The 21,725-nt window shown below is 40.8% G+C and overlaps 2 protein-coding genes across 4 annotated transcripts in view; one reads left to right on the top strand and one right to left on the bottom strand.

The window, feature by feature from the left end:
- The window catches only part of NPC1 (NPC intracellular cholesterol transporter 1), a 27,353-nt gene extending 12,247 nt beyond the window's left edge, over positions 1-15,106 (top strand). The window contains exons 7-25 of the mRNA XM_062632828.1: positions 461-537; positions 1,199-1,569; positions 1,915-2,141; positions 2,708-2,808; positions 3,793-3,895; positions 4,828-5,017; positions 5,450-5,632; positions 6,327-6,441; positions 7,250-7,377; positions 7,467-7,607; positions 8,165-8,254; positions 8,364-8,554; positions 9,331-9,446; positions 9,986-10,115; positions 10,517-10,717; positions 11,579-11,810; positions 12,855-12,968; positions 13,724-13,886; positions 14,479-15,106. Of these exons, the coding sequence (XP_062488812.1) occupies positions 461-537; positions 1,199-1,569; positions 1,915-2,141; positions 2,708-2,808; positions 3,793-3,895; positions 4,828-5,017; positions 5,450-5,632; positions 6,327-6,441; positions 7,250-7,377; positions 7,467-7,607; positions 8,165-8,254; positions 8,364-8,554; positions 9,331-9,446; positions 9,986-10,115; positions 10,517-10,717; positions 11,579-11,810; positions 12,855-12,968; positions 13,724-13,886; positions 14,479-14,561 (2,956 nt within the window). The 3' untranslated portion in view covers positions 14,562-15,106. The remainder of the gene's footprint in view (positions 1-460; positions 538-1,198; positions 1,570-1,914; positions 2,142-2,707; positions 2,809-3,792; positions 3,896-4,827; positions 5,018-5,449; positions 5,633-6,326; positions 6,442-7,249; positions 7,378-7,466; positions 7,608-8,164; positions 8,255-8,363; positions 8,555-9,330; positions 9,447-9,985; positions 10,116-10,516; positions 10,718-11,578; positions 11,811-12,854; positions 12,969-13,723; positions 13,887-14,478) is intronic.
- RMC1 (regulator of MON1-CCZ1) overlaps positions 15,022-21,725 on the bottom strand; it is an 18,067-nt gene continuing 11,363 nt past the window's right edge. For 2 of the 3 annotated variants that reach the window (XM_062632832.1, XM_062632833.1), the window contains 10 exons: positions 19,030-19,074; positions 18,610-18,663; positions 18,183-18,311; positions 17,744-17,850; positions 16,914-17,033; positions 16,714-16,791; positions 16,445-16,549; positions 16,291-16,359; positions 15,923-16,148; positions 15,022-15,199 (listed from right to left, as the gene is read on the bottom strand). In XM_062632832.1, coding sequence (XP_062488816.1) covers positions 15,120-15,199; positions 15,923-16,148; positions 16,291-16,359; positions 16,445-16,549; positions 16,714-16,791; positions 16,914-17,033; positions 17,744-17,850; positions 18,183-18,311; positions 18,610-18,663; positions 19,030-19,074 — 1,013 coding nt within the window. In that variant the 3' untranslated portion in view covers positions 15,022-15,119. The remainder of the gene's footprint in view (positions 15,200-15,922; positions 16,149-16,290; positions 16,360-16,444; positions 16,550-16,713; positions 16,792-16,913; positions 17,034-17,743; positions 17,851-18,182; positions 18,312-18,609; positions 18,664-19,029; positions 19,075-21,725) is intronic. The other variant, XM_062632834.1, reaches the window with a different exon arrangement.

Raw genomic sequence — 21,725 nt, forward strand, 5'->3', positions numbered from 1 at the left:
ACAACTTGCCTATCTTCAGGACAGGAAGAAAGTGGTTTCCTTTCCTTTTTCCTTCCCCATTTCTTCAAGCTAAGTAGGTGTAAGTTAAGCAGTTTGACTAATAAAGTAATATATTTCTAACAGAGAGCTCTTGCAAATGTTCTCACTCTAAATTATAAAAAATTTAAAGATATTCTGTGTTGTTAATGCTGCTGGCCTTCTAAATATGCGTAAGGAATGTGTGCTTGATCCAAGCTGGAAAAGTTTAAGATGGCTGATGTGACTCTAGGTTGTTCTAAAGGAACATGAAGCTGGAGGTTGATGTTCTTGAATGGATGGGTGTAGAGGGAACATGAGTTGCCTGTAAATTCTGGAGGAGTCAAATATCAAATTTATTACTAGCACTAGACTATTTTTACTGTACAAACCCCAAAAGATACCTTTTTGGGGGAGTAGGGTAACATAGGCTTTTGTCTTGCAGGAGACGGCACTTTGTCTCGGAGTACACACCAATTGACAGCAACATAGCCTTTCCTGTGAACTCTCATCATGACAGTGGTATGTCCTGGATAAAAATAATAGATATATTAAAACTCACTGTAAATGCATCCCCTTCCTGTGGATGGATTCTGGAATTTTAGCTTTGTTAGGCCATATAATCCATTCTTACAGGGCTTTATTTTGGGTTTTCTGGACAGTATTTTCTTTTTAGGGTGGAACTTAACCCTGTTTTGCTGGATGCTGAAAGCCCGGGGTGCACAGTTTATGAATTTAGCTATGCTAATAGGAAGTTCTGGAGTGTTTTGTAGCTGGGGTTGGGGTGTGAGCAACATGATGCTAATACAGTTTGATCATGTTCTGATCCATCTGTGCATCCATTCAAAGCATATCATGAGAGAACTGTAGTTTGTGTAGCAGCTGAGGTAGCTCATTTTAATGCTTATGTATCTTTTAACTGCTTCCTACCATTACTTGCTGTGCCTTCTTCTGCCAAAGACAATCTTACATTAGAAGGGGCAGTGTTAGGTACAACCTGATTTCTGCCCCCCTTGACCTCAGTCAAGGATTGGTCCCTGGGTCTGGCCATCAATGTAGATGTGGCTTCTGGTGTCTACTACAAACAGCGCTAGAACAAAATTTCATCTATCCTAATGGACTTTAAGAAAATGCTGCTTAACTGACTTCTCAAACATTTACTCTTTAATTCTTGCTCTTACAGGGAAAATTACTTGTGGTGAAAGGCTTGGTGAAAGGTTTGAGAATGGCCTAAGGATGACATTCACATCATGGGGGGCATTTTGTGTCAGAAATCCACGTCCTGTTATCCTGTTCTCTGTGGTCTTCATTGCAATGTGCTGCTCGGGCTTTGTATATATTAAAGCAACTACAAACCCTGTGGATCTCTGGTCAGCCCCAAGCAGCCAAGCTCGCAGGGAGAAGGAGTACTTTGACACACACTTTGGGCCTTTCTTTCGTACTGAACAAATTATTATTCAAGCACCAAACAGCCATCCACACACGTATTCACCTTACCCATCGGGAGCAGATGTATCTTTTGGGCCTCCTCTTACCAAAGAGATTCTTCATCAGGTAACTAGAACTTTCCAAGAGGAAAGACCTAAATATACCTAATGGGTATAATCATATGGAGTTGACTTCCATCTGTAGTGCTATGTATCCATCAAAACAATTGGTAGATATTCATATTGAAAGTCCTAGTCTTGCTATAAACTTTTTGCTGAAAAACTTTTGTTAGAAGTAGGCTTGCAAGCTAAGTCCAACTAAGTATTCTTAGTGTGATCACGGGAATAAGAGGTTAAGTAATGTGCTGCTATCTCTGGAAACTTACAGGAATGCAGCATGCACTTCAGTCCTGTCTTGCAAGGGAAATGCTTTTTTGTGCTGCTGTTAAACTATGGTTTGGTTTTTTTCAAGGTACTGGATTTGCAGGATGCTATTGTCAACATAACTGCTTCTTTTGACAATGAGACTGTAATGCTGAAAGACATTTGCCTGGCTCCTCTTGCTCCCTACAACAACAACTGCACTATCCTAAGTGTACTCAACTACTTTCAGAACAGTCACTCTGTTCTAGATCACACTGTTGGGGATGAGTTCTTTGTGTATGCTGACTACCACACTCACTTCTTATACTGTGTTCGGTAAGCAGTACAGTTACATGGCTTTTTCAAACTGTAGGCCAGCTAGGTCTTAGTCTTGCTGGCAAACAAAACTAGCTAGTTTTCACTGCCCTCTTGAACCTTTTCTTACCCCTTTATAAACTCAATACTATGTGGAACTGCGGATTAGTATAGGTTGCTTGTGTTTCTGTATCTTAGTACTTAAGCAGGAGCTACATTTTAATCGGATTTCTAGTTAAGCTTGGTTTGTTTTACCAAGCGAAGGTGCTGGCTTTGGTTTACCTTAAACGTAATTCAATTACTTTGGAGAAATGAGGTTCTATAGAAACTGTCTTCAGCTTTCACTTCGGTTCAGTTGGGTAGAAGCTACTCCTCATCTTAACTACAAGGAAGACACCTTTAAAATTGTATTTAAATTCAAAGTAAATGTAGCACAAGGGCAGTGTATCACTAGCAGTCTTATTTCATTTCTCTCCTGATATCAGTTATAACACAACGGCTCTCAGCTCTCTGCCTTTTTTTATCCTGTGGTGCTGTGCCTCAGTTGTCAAGCAGAAGCTAACACTTGCTGCTGGTGATTTCTTTAGGGCTCCAGCATCACTGAATGACACAAGCTTACTGCACGATCCCTGCTTAGGAACATTTGGTGGACCTGTATTTCCATGGCTGGTGTTGGGAGGATATGATGGTAGGTTGGCAAAACAGTATTGCAGTTTAACTCTTGGCAGTACATATTTGTGTGCTGTCTTTAGCACTTAAGGTGCATTCTCATTTAACACAGATGTTTAAGAATACTCCAGAGAAACTGAAGTTTTGTTAAACTTTCAGTAAGTAAGGGTATTTAGTTTTCCAGTAGATCCATTCTGAGATTGTAGGCAGACTACTGTGGAAATACAAAATGTAAACAGGCTGTTGCTGGAACATACTTGTCTTGTTGACAAGTATACAAATATTCAGCCTGCTTTGGACCTGCTAAAGGATCTCTGGTTTCTGGAGACTAGATAAAGACATGAACTATCTCAGGTTGACATAGTGGGACGTGCATGTATTTTGTCTTTTAAGTTAAACTTTTGTCACTGCTCTGACAAAGCAATTAAGAATAAATTGAGGTGTTTGCAAAAGGAATCCTCCCATAATTATTCTGAAGCTAGAATTTTGTTCAAGCAGTTTATCCAATTAAACATAACTTGATAGATAAGCCAAACAAATATACTAAAACAGCCTCTGAAGGCATGCACTTCTTGATGAAACTGTAGGGGTTTTGTACTTGCTTTGAATAATATCTAAGTATACAAGAGGCACAGTATTTAGGAAACCACATCCTGTTTCCTAGATGGAAAGTCATAAACACTAGTTATATAGTAGCCCCTTGTCTAATCATGCAACAATTTAATGTTGGGGTGCCATGAATATTGTCAATAATGTATAGTTACTTTCAAATACAACCTGGAATGCTTCTCTGCTTCTGTTGTCATTTCAGTAGTGTGTTTGAGAACTTGGTGTTGTTTGTTTTAAATGGGAGTTGTAGGGATGGGATTGCTTTGAACAACAGTAATTTTAAACTTAACTGTACAGGATTGCTTTGAACAATACTAATTTTAAACTTAACTGTACCAGCCTATTCTGAAATGTGAGCTCCACTTTATAGTGCCTTTTTTTTTCCCTACTCTAGATGATAACTATAATAATGCTACCGCTCTTGTTATTACTTTTCCTGTCAATAACTACTACAATGACTCAAGAAAGCTAATGAAAGCCTTGGCATGGGAAAAAGAGTAAGTAGACACTCCTATATTCTGGAATGCAGACATTACTTAGAGCAGCTCCAACTGTAGAAATGTGAAAAACACCTGTACTGTACTGCTTCTCTGTGTAACTACACAAATGTTTTGAGAGGCAACAGAACCAGTTAAGGACAAACTGTGCTGGTTATAAAACTTTCATTTCATGTGACATACTTCACTTGGTTTGAGGAGGTAGGATCTGATCTTGTTAGCGGCCATCTAGTACAGTAGTACTCGTGGGTAAGTACCTTCAGAGAGGGTTTGATGTACTTTGGCTGGAGTCACACAGGTATTCTCTTCGGTCGGCTGGAGTGTTAACTGCCAGTGGAGAGGTCTGGATTATCCTGTAATTCTTGAACTCCAGTTTTTAAAAGAAACGTCTTCCAGATGAGTCTTTCCTCCCCTTCACTATCTTGAAGAGCTGATGTTAGCTTGCACAGGCCAACTGCTCTGTTAAACTACTGTACTAGGAAAACTAGATAAACTACTGTACTAGGAAGTCTAAGTACATGCTAGTACAACCAGCATCTACCTGTGTCACAAGCACCCCTCCCTTCGGTTAGGGGAACTGAAATAAAACTATTAGCCCTTAAGTACTGTAAGCAATCTGTGTATTTCCAGGTCTAACTCTGAGGAAGGTTGCACTTATACTTTGAAATAGCTTATGCAAGATGTGTGATTGTCCTCAAACTCTGGAGAGAGCATAGAAAATATTTCAACATAGTGTATTTCTGGTGCTTGGAGTAGAGTTCTAGAGATGCGTAGCCAGCACCCCTCTTAAAAATGAGGAAGGTCTCTCAAAGTACTCTCTGGCCACAGTGCAGTTTTGTACCACACAGATGATTTAAATTTGCCTTCAACCAACTTGTATTTCTAGTATAAGTGTTTTAGTCTTTGAAGTATGACTAACTTTTTTTCTTTAGGTTTATTAACTTTCTGAAGAACTATGATAACCCAAATTTAACCATATCATTTTCTGCTGAACGGAGTATTGAAGATGAAATCGATCGTGAAAGCAACAGTGATATTGGCATTGTGTTGATAAGCTATACTGTAATGTTTGTGTACATCTCTATGGCTTTGGGACGTATCCAGAGCTGCAGAAGACTGCTGGTATGTATGTAGTTCTCACTGCTGTAAACACTGAAGCTACACCTTGCTGACTAGCTTTACTTGGCTTTAAGTGACTTAAATATTTTTGCAGAATGCCCATACTCAAGATTGTCTTAAAGCAGAGACTGCCTTAGGCAGGAACTGGGGGTAGCATTACCCTTATCATACTTGATGATACTTGTATGCTTCTTAGCCTTAAGTATTTTCATTTGATGTGCAGTTAACTTCAGCTTCATGGCTTTTACCTTCAAGGTTCTTTGTGTTTTATTTTGGCTTTTGTTTTGTTTTTTTTAAATTTCTGGGTCTTCACAAGAACCAGAAAAGCAGCTTTCTAGTACGTACACTTAAAGTAAGAACATGGCATTTACAGTTGCTAGAATCTGTCCTGTGTAATGATGCTGATTTAGCTGATGGTCATTACAACTTTTTTAGGTGGATTCAAAGATATCCCTGGGCATTGCAGGCATCCTGATTGTACTGAGCTCAGTGGCATGTTCTATAGGCATTTTCAGCTACTTTGGAATCCCACTGACACTGATTGTGATAGAAGTAATTCCCTTCTTGGTGCTGGCTATTGGGGTGGACAACATTTTCATCATGGTACAGACACTTCAGGTATTTATTCTCATACACACTCTTATAAACATGCCTGTCTTCTTTTGAAGGCTGTTAACTTGGAGCAGTGTCTTATGCATTCCAGTGCTCAGTCCAGTCTGAACAGCTCTGTCTCCCAGGAGTGGTGTTGGAGAGCCATATGTATGTTTTGCCTCAGCAAACACACTTTCCCACCATAATCTCTGCTTTTTCTTACTGCTGGCTGATAACAAGTTTTACTCAACTTCTGGTCCACATATTAGTGATGTACAAAAGAATAATATCCTTAACATCCTTCTCTGGTAGATGTAGAACTTGACTTCTGTTTTGATCACTTGTAACTTTATGTGTATTGTGAGCAGTAATCGTGGACTAAACTACACACTTCAGACCAGAGACTTCTGACACCAAGTAATCGGCTTTCTAATTTGACAGGCTCAGTAACCTACTGCAACTGGCACTGCCTCTGGCAAGTGTGTTGTTTTGGCTGAATTACTGAACTTAAAATACAGTACTAAGTTAAGTTTTAAGCAAGGCAACAGAGGATGTTCATGCTGCTTTTATATTGGAGAATCTCTGCTTTTTTATTTTAACTTGTGTTAATGCAGCAGAAACAATAAAAGAACTTGGTGTGTTTGAAGGTTTTTTTTAAAGCCATATGAAATCACTTTCTAAATTGCATGATTCCTAATTATAATAAATTGTCTTGAAACAGAGAGATGAGCGCCTTCAGGGTGAAACCCTGGATAAACAGATTGGCAGAGTCTTGGGAGATGTGGCACCCAGTATGTTTCTCTCGTCTTTTTCGGAGACTGTGGCATTCTTTCTTGGTAAGACTTCTTTAAGCCTTGAAGATAAGGGCCTTATACCTGCATGTTGCAAAAATCAATAAAAAACTAAAATATGAAAACAAAGCAAGAATTTGTAGAGGAAGCTAAGCTTAGTTGTTCATTGCTATAATCAAGTTTGAGCTCTGCTGGGGATAAGCATTGTAGTACTTCAAGAGACTGGCACGGTTAAAAAGATCTAATTCTGAATGTTGAGCTCTTTGGGCTGTAGCTTTTTACTAATTTGTAGTGATTGACAAGTCTAAATTTGACCTTAGTACACCCTGACATCTGATATATTACTAATTCCTATATTGCATTCAGTCATCTTGCTGCTGCTTGGAAGAATTGCCCCTACAAGAGATCGCATTTGAGGTTCACTCTTGCAATATTTTTTAGAGGCATACTTACATTGTTACTCTCCAAGTATAAATTTGCCTTTTTCATAATGTATTTGTTTACCTGGAGTGTAATTTGCCATTGGCTCATCTTGCATTGAGTGGCTTAATATTGAAGTAAGACTTTGCATAACAGTGCTCTTTAACAACCCTCTTATGCAGTCTGCACAAGACTAATAACTTTGAAATTGAGAAATGTCTTGAAGCCACTCACTTCTTTGCACAGCCTTAAAGGTGTCAAACAGGTCAAAGACAGCAGTTGTAGCTAGGTTCACCTCAGCTGTTCCCCTTACTTAACAGAAAGGGTCTTTGTCCTGCTACGATGCTAGCTGTTAACTTAGATATCTGTCTAGAAAATGCTCATACATCCCTAAGAGAAGGGAACTTGCTTTAACAAACTGGGTCACTTTCAGGGACACTGTCTACGATGCCAGCAGTTCGCACATTCTCCCTGTTTGCTGGAATGGCTGTGCTCATAGACTTCATTCTTCAAGTTACTTGCTTTGTAAGTCTCCTGGGCTTGGATATTAGACGTCAAGAGGTGAGTATAAATGCACCTGTAACTGCAGTGTAATAGGGATGGCATCTTCTGCAGCACTGTACTAAATCTGGCATTTAATCCCTTTTTAGAGGAATAGACTGGATATTCTGTGCTGCATCAAGAGCAGTGAAGAAACGGGTGGAGTCCAGCATTCTGATAGCATCTTATTTCTCTTCTTCAAAAATCTGTATTCTCCATATCTGCTTAAGGATTGGATGAGACCAATAGTAGTATGTACATTCTGTTTAAAGTAAGCAGTCATCTAAACTTGAACAAAAGTGTAGTGAGCCTTAAGGTATAAATACTGAAGAAAAATCTTCACCATGACAAAACAAATGAACTTTTTAGTGTTTTTGCTTTCAGCATTAGTAATGGAATAAGCTTTTATAACTACAAGAGTATTTCTAGTAATTAGAGGCCTGACCAAAGCCCAGATTTAAGAGCTGTGTTACTGACAATGAAATCACTTTGGGTGTATGTTAAAAGTCAGCACATGGTTGGCTCCTGCACTGCATTAATCTCGAGTGTCATTGAATCTGTGCTTCAGATTGAGATAACTGTGCATGTTTATGAAGTGTTTGGCATACCTTTCACTGCTGCCTTCTAAATATAAATTTTCTTTTATGGCTCCAAAGGGAGCTCTGGGTGGCAGTAAAATGTAGCTACTGTTGTACTAAGCCTGGATAGCATACTTAAACTAAAGCCTCTTCCTATTAACTTGATAAATGACTTCTACTGCTTATTGTTTCTGTATAGTTCTTGCTTCCATGAATTTGCTTTTTTGCAGATAGCAGTGTTTGTGGGTGTTCTGTCATTCAGTACAGCAGTTATGCACAATGTAGAGATTGGACTGGATCAGTCTCTCTCAATGCCAGATGTAAGTTTTAAGATTATGTTGCTCTTCAGCAGTTTGTGACTCGTTTGAAGCTTTTTATCTTATGCTACCTCAATATCATGTAATAGTAACTCAAGCATTTCCCTTTTAGGACTCCTATGTAATAGATTACTTCAGCCACATTAGCAAGTACTTGCATGCAGGTCCTCCTGTCTACTTTGTCCTAGAAGAAGGGCACAACTACACCTCTTTGGAAGGGCAGAACATGGTGTGTGGTGGAATGGGATGTAATAATGATTCACTTGTCCAGCAAGTCTTCAATGCTGCAGAAATTGGTAGCTAGTAAGTCTCTTGCTTTTCTCTGCATAGTCACATTGAAGAGATGTAGTTGATCAGTGTGTTCTTTAATTTTGTTCAGGCCAGCTTGTACAGCTGTCACTGTTGTACTTGCTTTATACTGTGGTTTGGGAGGGAGGAAGGGAAGAAGCTGTGGTGATCTCCTAGCATGAGGATAAAACCTGTCTCAGTTGGTGGGATATACTGATGTGCTTGGGTTTAAAAAAAGAACCTGATCCTTTAAGGAATCTGGGAATAGTAGGAAGAACTCATGAAAACCTCTTGGTGTGGCTAAGCTCTCCTGGAAAATTACTTGCATGATTGGCTTCTAAACTTGGATGAACTGGTCTAGCCAAGCAAGGCTAAGCAGGAATTGTATCTGGAATTCAGTAGCTAATAAATGAAGGAAGTCTCTTCCTGATTGCTTCCAGTGCAGCTCAGTGGTTTCACTTCAGCCTAACTGAAGGAGGAGCGTCGCTTGAAAACTGAGGCAACAATATCTGGAATAGGATGGGGCACCGAGTGGGTAGGGGAATGGAAAGCTGGGCATTCAAGTGGAAATTGAATGTGGGGAAGAAGCTGCTCTTGCTTGTTAGCTGTGGTCTTATGAGCAAGACTGACTCTTGAATAGGGAACTGGAACAGGGCACTACATGAAGGGTTAAGTAGCTTAGACCAGAGTAAGATGATGTGGTGTAAGTCAGTGTTGGAAGAGGTCAAGGGATGTGTTCTGGAATGAAACACAGAATTACTGATGATGGATATGTTGCATTATTTTATTAGCACAAGGATAGGTTATGCCCCATCATCCTGGATTGATGACTACTTTGACTGGGTGAAGCCACAGTCATCCTGTTGCAGAGTCTACAATACCACTGGACAGTTTTGCAATGCTTCAGGTATTGGCATCCATCTTGTTGCTAGGGGATTAGTTTGATTTATAAATTTCACAGCCAAAACATTATGAGTCAGGTGAATAGCTTTTCTTGCTGTGAGCAGGCACTTCTTGAGCTGTCCTTTCATTGAACTGCTGTTTGAATGAATGTAAACTTTCTACTGGAATGCTGCAGGCTGAAGACAGCCTACCTGCACAGCCATTGTAATGACTGTTCAAAAAATAACTTGATCCTTCTGCTGGTTTCACTAGAGCACACAAGCCTAGTGCTCTGGTTTTGTTCAGATCCTTCAGTTTGGTAGAGTTCTCATTGGGTCCAATGTAGGTAGTGCAAAGTAACTGAGTTCCCTGGTAAGCCTTGCCTTAGTAGTAATAAATAAAAATAAAGGACTAGAAACTTTGTACAGAATTTCAGGGCTGATGAGTTATTTCATTAGTGAAAGTGCTTTTTAAGGAACTGTATCCTGGAGTATTGCAAGTCAGAAGTTACTAGTGTTAGGATCAATAATTGATCCTGTAGTTGAGCACCTTGTATTCTTTCAGTCACTGATCCATCCTGCACTCGCTGTCGACCACTGACTCAAGAAGGCAAGCAGAGACCAGAGGGCAAAGACTTCATGACATTTTTGCCAATGTTCTTATCAGACAACCCTAACCCTAAGTGTGGCAAAGGGTAAGAGCCATGTTTGATGTATCTTACTTAGCCCAGTGTGTTGAAGTTACTTGCTGTGGAAGTGTAACTTCAAGTGTAACTACTTGCTGTGGAAGTGTATGTCTGCAAGGCTGGGTATTTAATGACCTTCTGAAAGGCAGACAGACATTGACATCTTGGCATTGAAACAAAACTGGGAAAACAAATGCATCATCAATTAAAAGGAGAGCTACTTTTCCCTATACAAAGAAACTGTATAGTCAGTCTGTCCTAGTATATCCTGTGCAATCTTCAAATGTGTTGTGCTCTGAAGCTTGTCAGTTTTGGGAAACGTTAAAAACAGGATTTTAAATTATAAAAGCTAGTAAATTTGAATGGTGGTCACTGATACTGACATCTAAAATGTTACTGTGTTTATGTAGAGGACATGCTGCATACAGCTCTGCTGTCAACTTTATAAACAACAAATCTGATGTTGGAGCCACTTATTTTATGTCTTACCATACTGTACTGAAAACATCATCTGATTTTATTGATGCTATGAAGAAAGCTCGGGTTATAGCAGATAACATCACTGAAACCCTGGGCATCAAAGAGAAGAACTACCGGGTGTTTCCTTACAGGTATGCTTACGTCTTTCTTGCCTTAGCAATAAATACTCAACTTGAGCAACTAGGAAAAGATACTGGCTAGTAACATCTTAAAGACTTGAGTCTTGAGTTTTGTTTAACAGAAGGTAATAACAGAGATTCTGGAATTTGTAGTAAAACCACAAAAATGTAACTTATACCCATAGCACTAACTCTGTCAACTGTGGTTGATAACTAACTTAACTTGTCTGTCACTACAAAGGTAGCTCTGGCTTCAGCTCAAGCTCTTCCTAGCTTTTGTAGTAGGGTTGAATAGTTCCAGCTTGAGCAGATCTGTTGATCTGGGTAGTTGCAAGCTGTACTGTGCATGTATTGACTTCAAACTTCAGTTATTTAAACTTAAAGCAAAGGCAGCAGTGTTGCCAAGTATAGCTTATCTAACACTTGTATGATTAACATACTAAAGACTGTGGAAGAGTACCACAATGAAATTGAGTTGGAATGGGTATCTGTACAGCTGATCTCTTTGAACCAAAGAATCCTATCGATCCTTGTGGCCTCACTGTGCAATGAATCTGTTCAGACTCTCTGCAGTTGTTTCTCCAGACACTTCAGTTGATCTGAGGAGCTGCCTTTTGGCAGCTACTGGAGCTGGAGATCTGGACTGTGGGAATTACTCTGACTTCCAGATACAGCCTTTATTTGAAGTGTTAGTGAGGAGCTGTCATGTAACAGCCAGCATTTCCACAGGAGTTACTCTACTGATGCTAGAAAGCCAGTTTCTGTTGGTGACCCCTGTTAGGAGGGAAGTACTTTATCTGTAGTACAGAAGCTAATCTAATATTAGCATGTAACAAGGAAGGTGGCTAACTACACCTTCTCTTCTTTCTACAGTGTGTTTTATGTCTTCTATGAACAGTACTTGACAATTGTGCACGATGCTATCTTTAACCTCTGCATCTCCTTGGGATCGATATTTTTGGTGACAACTGTGCTGCTTGGTTTTGAAGTATGGGCTGCTGTTGTAGTTTCAATAACTATTGCTATGATCATCATCAACATGTTTGGGGTGATGTGGCTCTGGGGCATCAGCTTGAATGCAGTTTCATTAGTAAACCTTGTCATGGTAAGTTAGCAAGACATCTCTGTTTCTGTTGCCAAATCTTGATACTGAGCAGTAAGACACAGAATTATGAATATATATATTTTTCTACTAAATTTTGACAGGCATTTGAACAGTAGTGGAACTATCTTAATATATCTAGATGGCCTAGAAAACAGGCTCATTCTAACAACTAGTCTTAGAACTGAGCATATAAGGCCACTGAACTGTCAGCTGTACTGCAGCTGGTGGTGGTCTAGTCTGTTCTGTAGCAAGTTGTATTGCTACTATATAGGCATATAGTAGCATATATATCAAGAGAAGCTGTTCATGCCTATGGTAAGGATATATAGCTTAGTGTTAGGGCTTCTGCTGTGTTTATGTTCTCCAGAGTAGATCTATGATGTGCTAGCACCAATATTGTTCCTGTATAAATGGAAAAACCACTTGGGCAGAGACTGCTTTGGTGAAACATTCCAGAACTTAGTAACTAATAGCTGAGTGCTGGAGTTCTGCTTACCTTGTTTTCCAGAGATTTGTGGCAAATCTGAGGAAGTTATGGGAGTAAACGGTTGCCCCATGTTACAACTAGACATATGTTCACACAAGTCCACCTGCCAGATAAATCTAAGATTTACCAGCACTTCAGTATTGTTAAATGACTAATCAGTTGAACTTCTATAGCATCAAATCAGCATGAATACTCAGTGTTGTTCTAAAGCAATGTGTAAACTGAGTTCAGTGTTCACTGTGCACACCTTGTTGAAGCCAGCTTTCTACAGTATTAAGATACTTTTGTTCTCCAAAACTATCTCATGTTCTGATTCCTGTTTAATCAGATTGATTGTCCATTAGTAATACCTGGTGGTAAAATGCTGTACAATACTTGGAACAGCCCCCAGAAAGCAAGTAATGCTGAGCTTGTAATGTCCAAAGACATTAATCCTGGGAACTGGTCACAGCTGCCAGAACTTTTCTAGCCTGTCTATAGAGTTCTGAGTAGAGACATTACCATCAAAATGCTCATCTGAAATGATGTTTTCATATGTGTTTCTTTTCACTCCCTAGAGTTGTGGTATTGCTGTGGAATTCTGCAGCCACGTAACAAGAGCATTCACTGTTAGTACTAAGGGCAGTAGAGTAGAGCGTGCAGAAGAAGCTCTGTCTCACATGGGCAGCTCAGTAAGTATCTACTGTATGGGGGGGAAAGGGGTAACCAAGTCACAAACTATGCCAATATCAAGTCATAAGGATGGCCTTTGCCTTTTCTTTTTGGAATGCTTAAAACTCTTCTTAGGCTTCTACTGTTAACAGGGGTGATGAAGACTCACATTTTCAATCTGTTACTACTACCTCATAGTAGAACTACTACCTCAGCTAAAAGTTTTAGCTGAACTAGTAGGTTGGGTTAACCTTGAATTGCCCCATTAGGATTAAGTGCTTCCCTCTTCCAGATACTCGGAGGTGACTAGGAAAGATTGTTCTGAATATGGGATGCAACTGGAGCTTTCAGAATGCAAGCAGGGCTCATTATTTAGGCCATACTATCATATCAGTCTGAGTGACATGGTTGGGGCTGGAATACTGCTCTGGTAATGCATGCACTGGGCCTTCATGTGAATGTGAGTTATTTCAAGTGATAGTTTTCATCTGTATCTGCCCAAAGTAAAAAAATAAACTAGGTGGCTGTAGAGATACTGGGTTTTTAACCATACTGAGCCTGTCCTGTGGTGTCAGTTTCTAGTGGGACCAAGAACTGGACCTTTTCTCTTGAGTTAGGTTTTGGATTTGGTTCTGAGGACTAACAGGGAGGCAGGTATGCTGCATGTAGGAGCCTCAAATTACATAAAGTATTTTAGCAAATGTTAAATGCCTTAAGCAAATGGATTATAAAGAGCCCTACTTAGCACTTTAATACTTTTTTTTTTAATTAACAGGTTTTCAGTGGTATCACACTGACCAAATTTGGAGGAATTGTAGTACTGGCTTTTTCCAAGTCTCAGATCTTCAAGATATTCTACTTCAAGATGTATTTAGCTATGGTTCTGCTGGGAGCAACACATGGACTAATATTTCTTCCAGTTCTGCTTAGTTACATAGGTAAGATGTGACAGTTGGCTCCAAAACATGTTTCAAACAGAAACAGCTAGCTGCCTCTGTACGTTTTTCTTCCCCATGAAATGGAAAGGTTTGTGAAGATACAAAAGCAGAACTTGAATGTGCCTCACTTGTCCAAGTAGGCTTGCTTTGGAGAGCAGTGCAGGCTCACTGTTCAGGCATGCTTAGGTGAAGCAAATGCAGTCTTGTCCTGTGCTGATTTTCATGGAGATGGCTTCTAGGCCCATGTGGCCCAGCAGACAGTAGCACAATTTATTTGTGTCTCAGCCTGGGGACACGATGGTAGGGGGAAGCAGCAAACCTGCTGTGGGATGCTGGATGGTCCAAATACTTGTCCTCCTGAATTTGGGAATTCACGCATACAGTGCGGCTCTTAAAAGTAGACTAATTCAGCCTTACTAAGGGGGTTAAGACTGGAGATTCACCTACTGCACTTACTGCTGTTGCCAGCTATTAACAGCTGAGCAGAAGTATATTCCTCCTTGTTAAGCTAGACCTAGACAGCTCACCTCTGCTTCTTGATCAGCTGCAATGCTGAGACTTGGGAATTAACTCTGTTTTCTCTCTCTCTCAGGCCCATCAGTAAATAAAGCTAAAACTAGTGCTGCACAAGAGAGGAACAGAGGTACAGAACGGGAGCGACTCCTCTACTTCTAGTTTTTTAAACAGTGTTCAGTGGACTACATGAACTGTGGCTTAGGCCCAGCTCTTCTTAAGAACTGAAGCGCAGCAATGTTCTATGACTATCACACTGTAACCACCACTGACTTGACTCCTGCACAGATTCAACTAAAAGATCAGCTGCAGCTTTGGACATAGCTTTAAACTCAGGAAATGCTACGTGTGGCTCATGTAACAGTATTACTAAAACTAGATGTGTTAAGATTACTAAAACACTTCTGTTGTCAAGAGGTTGCGCCTTTTTCCTCTAGAAACCTGAACCACCTGTATTGAGATTTGAATAGCTTATTTTGTCAATGAAATGGAGGTGATGTGTAGGAGAATGGACTGCTAAACCACTGACACTGATTTTAAATGCAGGTCAATGCAATTTTTGTCTCTATTTTTAGGGGGAAGCCATCACAAGTTGTAATATTTTTAGTACTATTTGCCAAAATGTCTTGTATATACTTTATTATAAAATAGCAATTTTGTAGTTCAAAAATCTACTTAAACGCAATAAATTAAGTTTATACATTTCAGTGGAAGAGTCTTTCAGAATGTTGTGGGCTTCATGAGAGCTTGTTCTCCAAAAACTTGTTTGAAGAAGGTGACATGTTCTTCACAGTGCTCACCTAAGGAGAGGAGGGGAGACAGACACTAACTTTAAAACTTGGAAACAAGACTAGTTTTACCTTAGTTCATAAGGGCTAATTTTTATCTTTAATGCCTTTAAGTAAAGGAGTTTAATAATTTTAAAGCAGTAGAATACTGAGCTACCTCCTGTTCTGTGACAAGGATTCTTGTGCTAAAGCAGTTGTTTGATCTAATTACAGTATTTAACAAGCAGATTCATATCCACAAGTTCTTTACTGCCAAGATACAAGATCTCAGAGTGGGATTCTGCACCTACAGGCTCTCTGGTGATACTGTGTTGCTGGTGCAAGCCAGTGTAACTTGGTTTTTGAAGTAAGAAGAACTGTAGTACAAAACAAGCCTTGAATTTTTGTCATCTGTAGAAACAAACAACTGAACTCTAAGGTTTCTTGACCCAGTTTCTGGCTTCAGGAGAAAGCGATAATCAGCGATAATGACTCAGCTAAGCATAGAAGTGCAAGCAACTGCAGGCCAAACAGGTTAGCTTAATCTGCAAATTCCTGTTTGGCTCAGTCTCTTTACTCCTGGGTGCAGTATAGAATGGGATATGACAAGTTAACTTTGGAACTATGCTTGAAGGCAAGTCTAAAATACAGGCTAAAAAGCACCACAAATTTTATCTTGTAATTCATACTTGACTGGAAGTGAAACTAATCTTAATTCTACTTGCACAATTGAGTATCTGATTGCTTATTGCTTACCTGGTGTAAAACTAGGGTTTCCTCGTAACCGCTGATTTCTTTGCTCAAAGAATCGGAATATAGTGTAGAAAAGCATGTCATCTTCTGCTTGTTTTGCTGCATCAAGGAATTTGCGGGCTGAAATGCTGTCATGTCCTCCAATGCCCCTGATGAATCTCAAGGCAGCCAAAACTTGGTGTTTGGACAACAGAACTTCCACTATTTCGTCATTTGCTGTGGAAAGTCTCTGTGAAGTCAATCATAGCTGTAAGACTATGCTTCTAACATGTGACTGAGATGCTAGCTAGTCACTTCAAGCTTGGTCAGGTAAGTTGTTTGATAAGTTAACCCACATGTGACATGGAGTTACTATAGTCTGAAATGCTTACTTTTAACATGTCCAGAGAGAGCTGGTGTGCAGGAGGGTAAATGCTTTCCAGGGACAGTAACAGACAAGCCTAGGCCAAAAGCAGAAATAACCTTAAGATTCTGAAGACTGGCCATCTCTATCACTAGCTTATTGAGATAACTGGTCTTACATACCAAAGGCTTTGAGTCACTGAGCACATGGTATTGCAGAAACTGATGGAGCATGTAGAACAAGTTGTGTTGAACAAGGGTTTTGATGACCAGCTCGTACAAGTAGTGCTGTAAATGCAGGAAGACCACCATCAAAGGTATGTCTCAATACCAGTTTTTACTGTCTAGAAGGTAGCAGTCTGTAGGACTTGGACATATGACCAGGATTGGTTAGAAACCCCATGTCATTTCATGAAGTAAGGTGATACACATGGCATGTGTAAGTACTTTACCTGAACTGCAATCTGGAACTGGTTAAGAGAGCGAATGTATTCCATCAGGACTGCTATAGTGAACTTATGAGGTTCTTCCTGAACAAGAAAGTAAGTGTTAGGTGGAACTTGCATAGCTTCCCCCTTTAATGACGCCCCATAAGGATGGGCATCAAAATACCTAATCCTGACAATAAAGCCTTCTGCAGGCTAACACTTACCTTCTTCTCTGTAAATACAGATAAAACATGTGTGTACATGTCAGACTGGTCAATAACTGCTTGAGTGCGAACTGGACGTTTCAGGAGTGGATTACTTCTACTCAGACCTGCCTCTACCACCTGCAAGAAGAAAGCCCTTTTAAAAGAAGACTAGTGTTGCACAGTTTTAGTCAGTCTTATCTGTACAGAGATCATTCTCCACTGGGAATATAACTACAAACATGTTTTGTTACTGAGCAAGTTTACATCTGTGGTCACATTATACAGAATGCATTCTGTTCAGTATGGGCTTCTGTATTTAGTTTAAAGCTGCTTTTAAAAGTAATGTAAACTTAGCTGTTATAGTTTGCCTCAAAGCAAAGAGATGAATCAAACTTACTTTAACACATACCCTGGGCTTTTAAAAGGATTTTCAGTATGTGGCTGTACTATGTGAGTTAGTGCTTGAACTTGGTGTTTTAACATAAGCATCAGGGCTGCACCTGTTGAGCAATGTTAAAATGTGCCATGAAATCACTGGTTTGAAAACTACTTCAGAAGTTACATATTCCAAGCTGCTTTTTAAGCTTCTACCCTCTTCTGCTTTCAAACACTGGCGTGTGTTACTTGTCATGCTGGAGATCAGCGTGCATCACCTGCCACGAGGGACTGATCAGTGGGGGTAGTGCACCTTGCACGGTAGACCTTCTCTATTAAGCTTGGGGCAGCCAGGACCTTAGGGTAGACCTGAATTTCCTAAGTTGAAAAGAGCATGCCTTTACCATGATGCAATCTGAAATGCAAATAGCATTGTCCTATCTTTGTAAGCTGCTGTAGCTAACATGGTTTACCATAGTATAGCTTTGCTCAGCCTCCAAGTACTTCTTATATTCATGATTCAGTTTGTCAAAAACAGTTGCAATCACAGACAGTGATCCCCTTTCTGGCTCACTGAGCACTGGAAAGATAAAAAGAAAAAGAGAACTATAAGGAGAAATAACCAGGGGCTTTAATGTTGCCATTTTCAAAAGGTTATCTCTGCTCTAAGCTTGATTCTAAACTTAAAAAGCACTTTCAGACATGTTAGATTTTAACTAACTGGGGAGTGGGTTGAATTCTTCCATGCTGCTACTTTAACTAACCTACTAACTGCAGTCTAGGTAAATGCCATCTTCCAGGACCAGCTTCAGAGGTGATTTCATATTTAAGAACAGCCCAGCTAACTTGTGTCAGTATTTATGAACAAGCAGAACTGAATTTTCAAGATACAGACAAAGCACTTGAACTTACTTTGAGAGCACACAGACAGGATAACCATTTTGCATTCTTTCCTTTGGAGAAGGAAATCCATTAGTTTTCCTTTATCTAGCAAGAGGTTAACTATGGGTTCAAGTTTCACTTGAAGACTCCAGAGGTAACCTTGATTTGAAGGAATAAAACAAAAAGTTAATTGTCTTGTATAGTATAGCCCAGACATCCAACTTTTCAGTCTTTAAATGAGAACACATCTGGATTATAACTTATTTACCTTCCCAAGTTTGTTTTAGAGCAGCATTACCCCTGAGAAGTTGTAGAAATGTGGTTATCTCAGTTATTACTACTGAGAGCACTCACCTTACTAGGTACATGTGCTTAGCTGTTCTAAGCTGCTTTGTGCACTGAAGGTATAAACCAGCCACCCTTTGAGTACAGCAGAGTGAGACAGCTCACTGCTTACCTTCACTTGCACTGATGATAATATCAGGTTGAAAGACAATCCAAGAGGAAGAATCTGAATGTTAAAGTTCTAACATCAATAGTTAACATTTGATTCTACACTGTTGCTACTATTCACATTACTGTACTGACGCAGATCCCATTAATGTACTTCCATTTACTGTCATCTTATCTTGGAAGTCTTGAACCTTATTCTTGGAATTATATCTACAATTTCATGGTGTACCTATCAGTAATGTAATGCAAGTATCTCAAATGAGCAAGTATAGTAGTATACTAGATTTCCATAATTAATAGTTCCATGAAAACATTAGTCTCTTACAAAGCATACTTTGTCTTGAAGTATAATCAGCTAAAGCTGGACTTAATGGGTAATCGTACATAGAATAAGGCTTACAGTTGTAGAGTAGTTAAAGGATACAGAGTTTACATGGAACAGGAGACTGACTAGTCACAGAGGCTGGACCTGCAGTAAAAAAATAACATCAGGTGAAAAACCAGTAGTTCTGACAGCTCTCCTGTGCTAACAAAATACAAACTATAATCTTACACTGAAAAGCACACATAGATTATAACACCTCTAGCAGTCCTACAGCACACAGACAAAAAATGAAACTCCCATTCATGTTAGCCAGATCATCTACAAAGTTTGATGCTGAGAAGGGAAACAAATTCTTCAAAACAGACAAGTGACACCATGTATGCACAAGTATCTTATCTCTAGTACTGTAATTCCACATACATAGATGTCATCTGCTGTATTTATGTAAGAATTGTAAAACGGAAGACTGGTCTCATCCTAAACTTTGTTTAATACAAACCTCCACCTGCAGATTTGTCAGTCATACTTGCTATAAGTGACTTAAACTCAGATATTTAAAGTGCAGTTGATCCTCTAGAAGTAATTTAAAAACATCTTTCTATTATATAAAGAGAACGATCCTACTTTGCCCTGTGCTAGTGGAACTATGCTCAGATTATTTCTAGCTACTTCCAGCTTGATGGTAATTATCTGCTACACTTCTAGGACAGAAGAACAGAAAGGTAATCAAAGAAGAATCTAAGTGTTGAAGTCTTAACGTTGACTACTTTTCTGTAGTAGGCATAAGCTTGGAACACAGGTTTACACTCAATTCCTTCTTAACTTATTTCCTCTCTCACCCTGTCCTGGGTTCAGCAGTAGCAGTCATTTTTCCCCTTCTTGGTAGCTGGTGCAGTGCAGTGTTTTGACTTTCAGCTTGGGAACAGAGCTGATAGTGATGTTTAGGTTTGGCCAAGGACTTTGTGAGCCTCATGCTCTGCCAGGGAGGAGGGGAAGCCAGGAGGAAGTAGAGACAGGACACCTGACCCAAACTGACCAAAGAGGTATTCCATACCACAGCACGTCATGCCCAGGATGTAACTGGGAGTGAGCCGGAAGGGCTGGGAGAGACTGCAGGGTTGGAGGAGGTATCGGTCAGAGCTTGGTCGGGCTGGGGGGGCGAGTTATCGGTCGGCTGGTGGTGAGATGATGTATTCTCTTCCCTTGTTATTTCCTCTATCATTATTATCATTGGTGGTAGCAGTAGTGATTTGTGTTATACCTTAGTTACTAAACTGTTCTTATCTCAACCCGTGGGAGTTGCATTCTTTTCGATTCTCCTCTCCGTCCCTCCGAGAGCAGGGGGAGGGCAAGAAAAGGGGGGGAAGTGAGCGAACGAATTACCTGACTGGGTTTAAACCACGACAGTTCCTTTTGGCGCCCAACGTGGGGCACGAAGGGTTGAGATAACGACAGATCTGACTGGATTAATAGTCACTCGTCACAATGCTGATTTATTGGGTCTCAGAGTTGTTTTGCTTGATCTCACAGCTTCAGAATGTTGTAACTTACGTAGAGCCGGTATTTGCTGTGATAGTGTTTATCAAGTATGGGGCTTGGGCTAAGGTTCTTGTCTCACTGTGCTTTATGGCAATGGCTTGTAATACGGGCGGGCTCCAGCAGCAGGGCGGGACGGACGTGGCCGTGGACTTGTACCTGGCCGTCCGGCTGCTCTTCACCGTCCTGGCCCTCACCCTACTCTCCATCTTCGTGAGGCTGTGGGGAGCCGAGGGGGAGCGGCCCCGGGAGCCGGCGGCTGCTGAAGCGGCCCGGGAGAGCGGCCCCGGGGACCAAGCGGCGGAGGAGCCGAGCCCCGCGGCCGAGCCGAGCCCCGCGACAGCCGAGAGCATTCCCCGGCAGCCGCCCGCCGAGCCCCAGGAGGATGCAGGAGACCACGCAGCATTTCCCAGCAAGGCAGAGGAGGAAGAGCTGGACTCAGGAAAAGAGAAGCTGGCGGTGGGAGAGCCGACAAGTACAGCAGCTACACCAGCCCCAGTGACAAGTACAGCAGCTACACCAGCCCCAGTGACAAGTACAGCAGCATCAGTTGAGAGTTCTGAAGGTTTTGAATGGCCTTTGGGTATCCTTGGGACCTGCCTGCTGATTGTGATGGGGATCAGCATGTTGGCACACACACAGGCTGTGTTCTACCCACCACCATTTTGTCTGATCTCAAAAGTTAAGCAGAGTCAGGTTTGGGTCTTGTCTGGGGTTAGACAAGGATATAGGGGGACCAAGAGATTTTCTCCAAGGCTGGAGAGTCATGAGTGGCAGGGTGTGTGGGACAGTATGGGCAAGTATCTAGTCCACTGGGCCCCTCCAGTGCTTTGGAAGCATCGGAGATGGAAGGCAGCTGTATGGAGTCCCCAGCAACAAGCTGCAGAAACTGCTTAAGGGGACAGTGAATTATTTTGAGCCTGGTGGGCCCATGGCACTTCAGGCCATCAGAGCAGAGATGCAACACAGAGATGGACTCATGATTGAGGGGTGGACTTAGCAATGGACACTATTGCCCAGGTTATTCACGAGTGTGAACACTGCACACAGTCTCTCCTGCTCTGGAAGACTGTTACAAGAGATGGAGCCTGACATCATGGACCAGATGGACTCAGCAGCTTTATAGGGATATAGCTTTATAGTCCATGCACTTAGATAAGAGTGGAGTGATGGGTGTATTGAAAATGTGGGATCTGAGCATGACGTGAATGGTATGGAATAAGGGGTGGATAATGTCCTGGGTTCAGCAGTAGCAGTCA

The sequence above is a fragment of the Pezoporus occidentalis genome, unplaced genomic scaffold (genome assembly GCF_034315485.1).
Source record: "Pezoporus occidentalis ecotype Australia unplaced genomic scaffold, CSIRO_AGI_Poc_V1 ctg4, whole genome shotgun sequence".
NCBI classification, from domain to species: domain Eukaryota; kingdom Metazoa; phylum Chordata; class Aves; order Psittaciformes; family Psittacidae; genus Pezoporus; species Pezoporus occidentalis.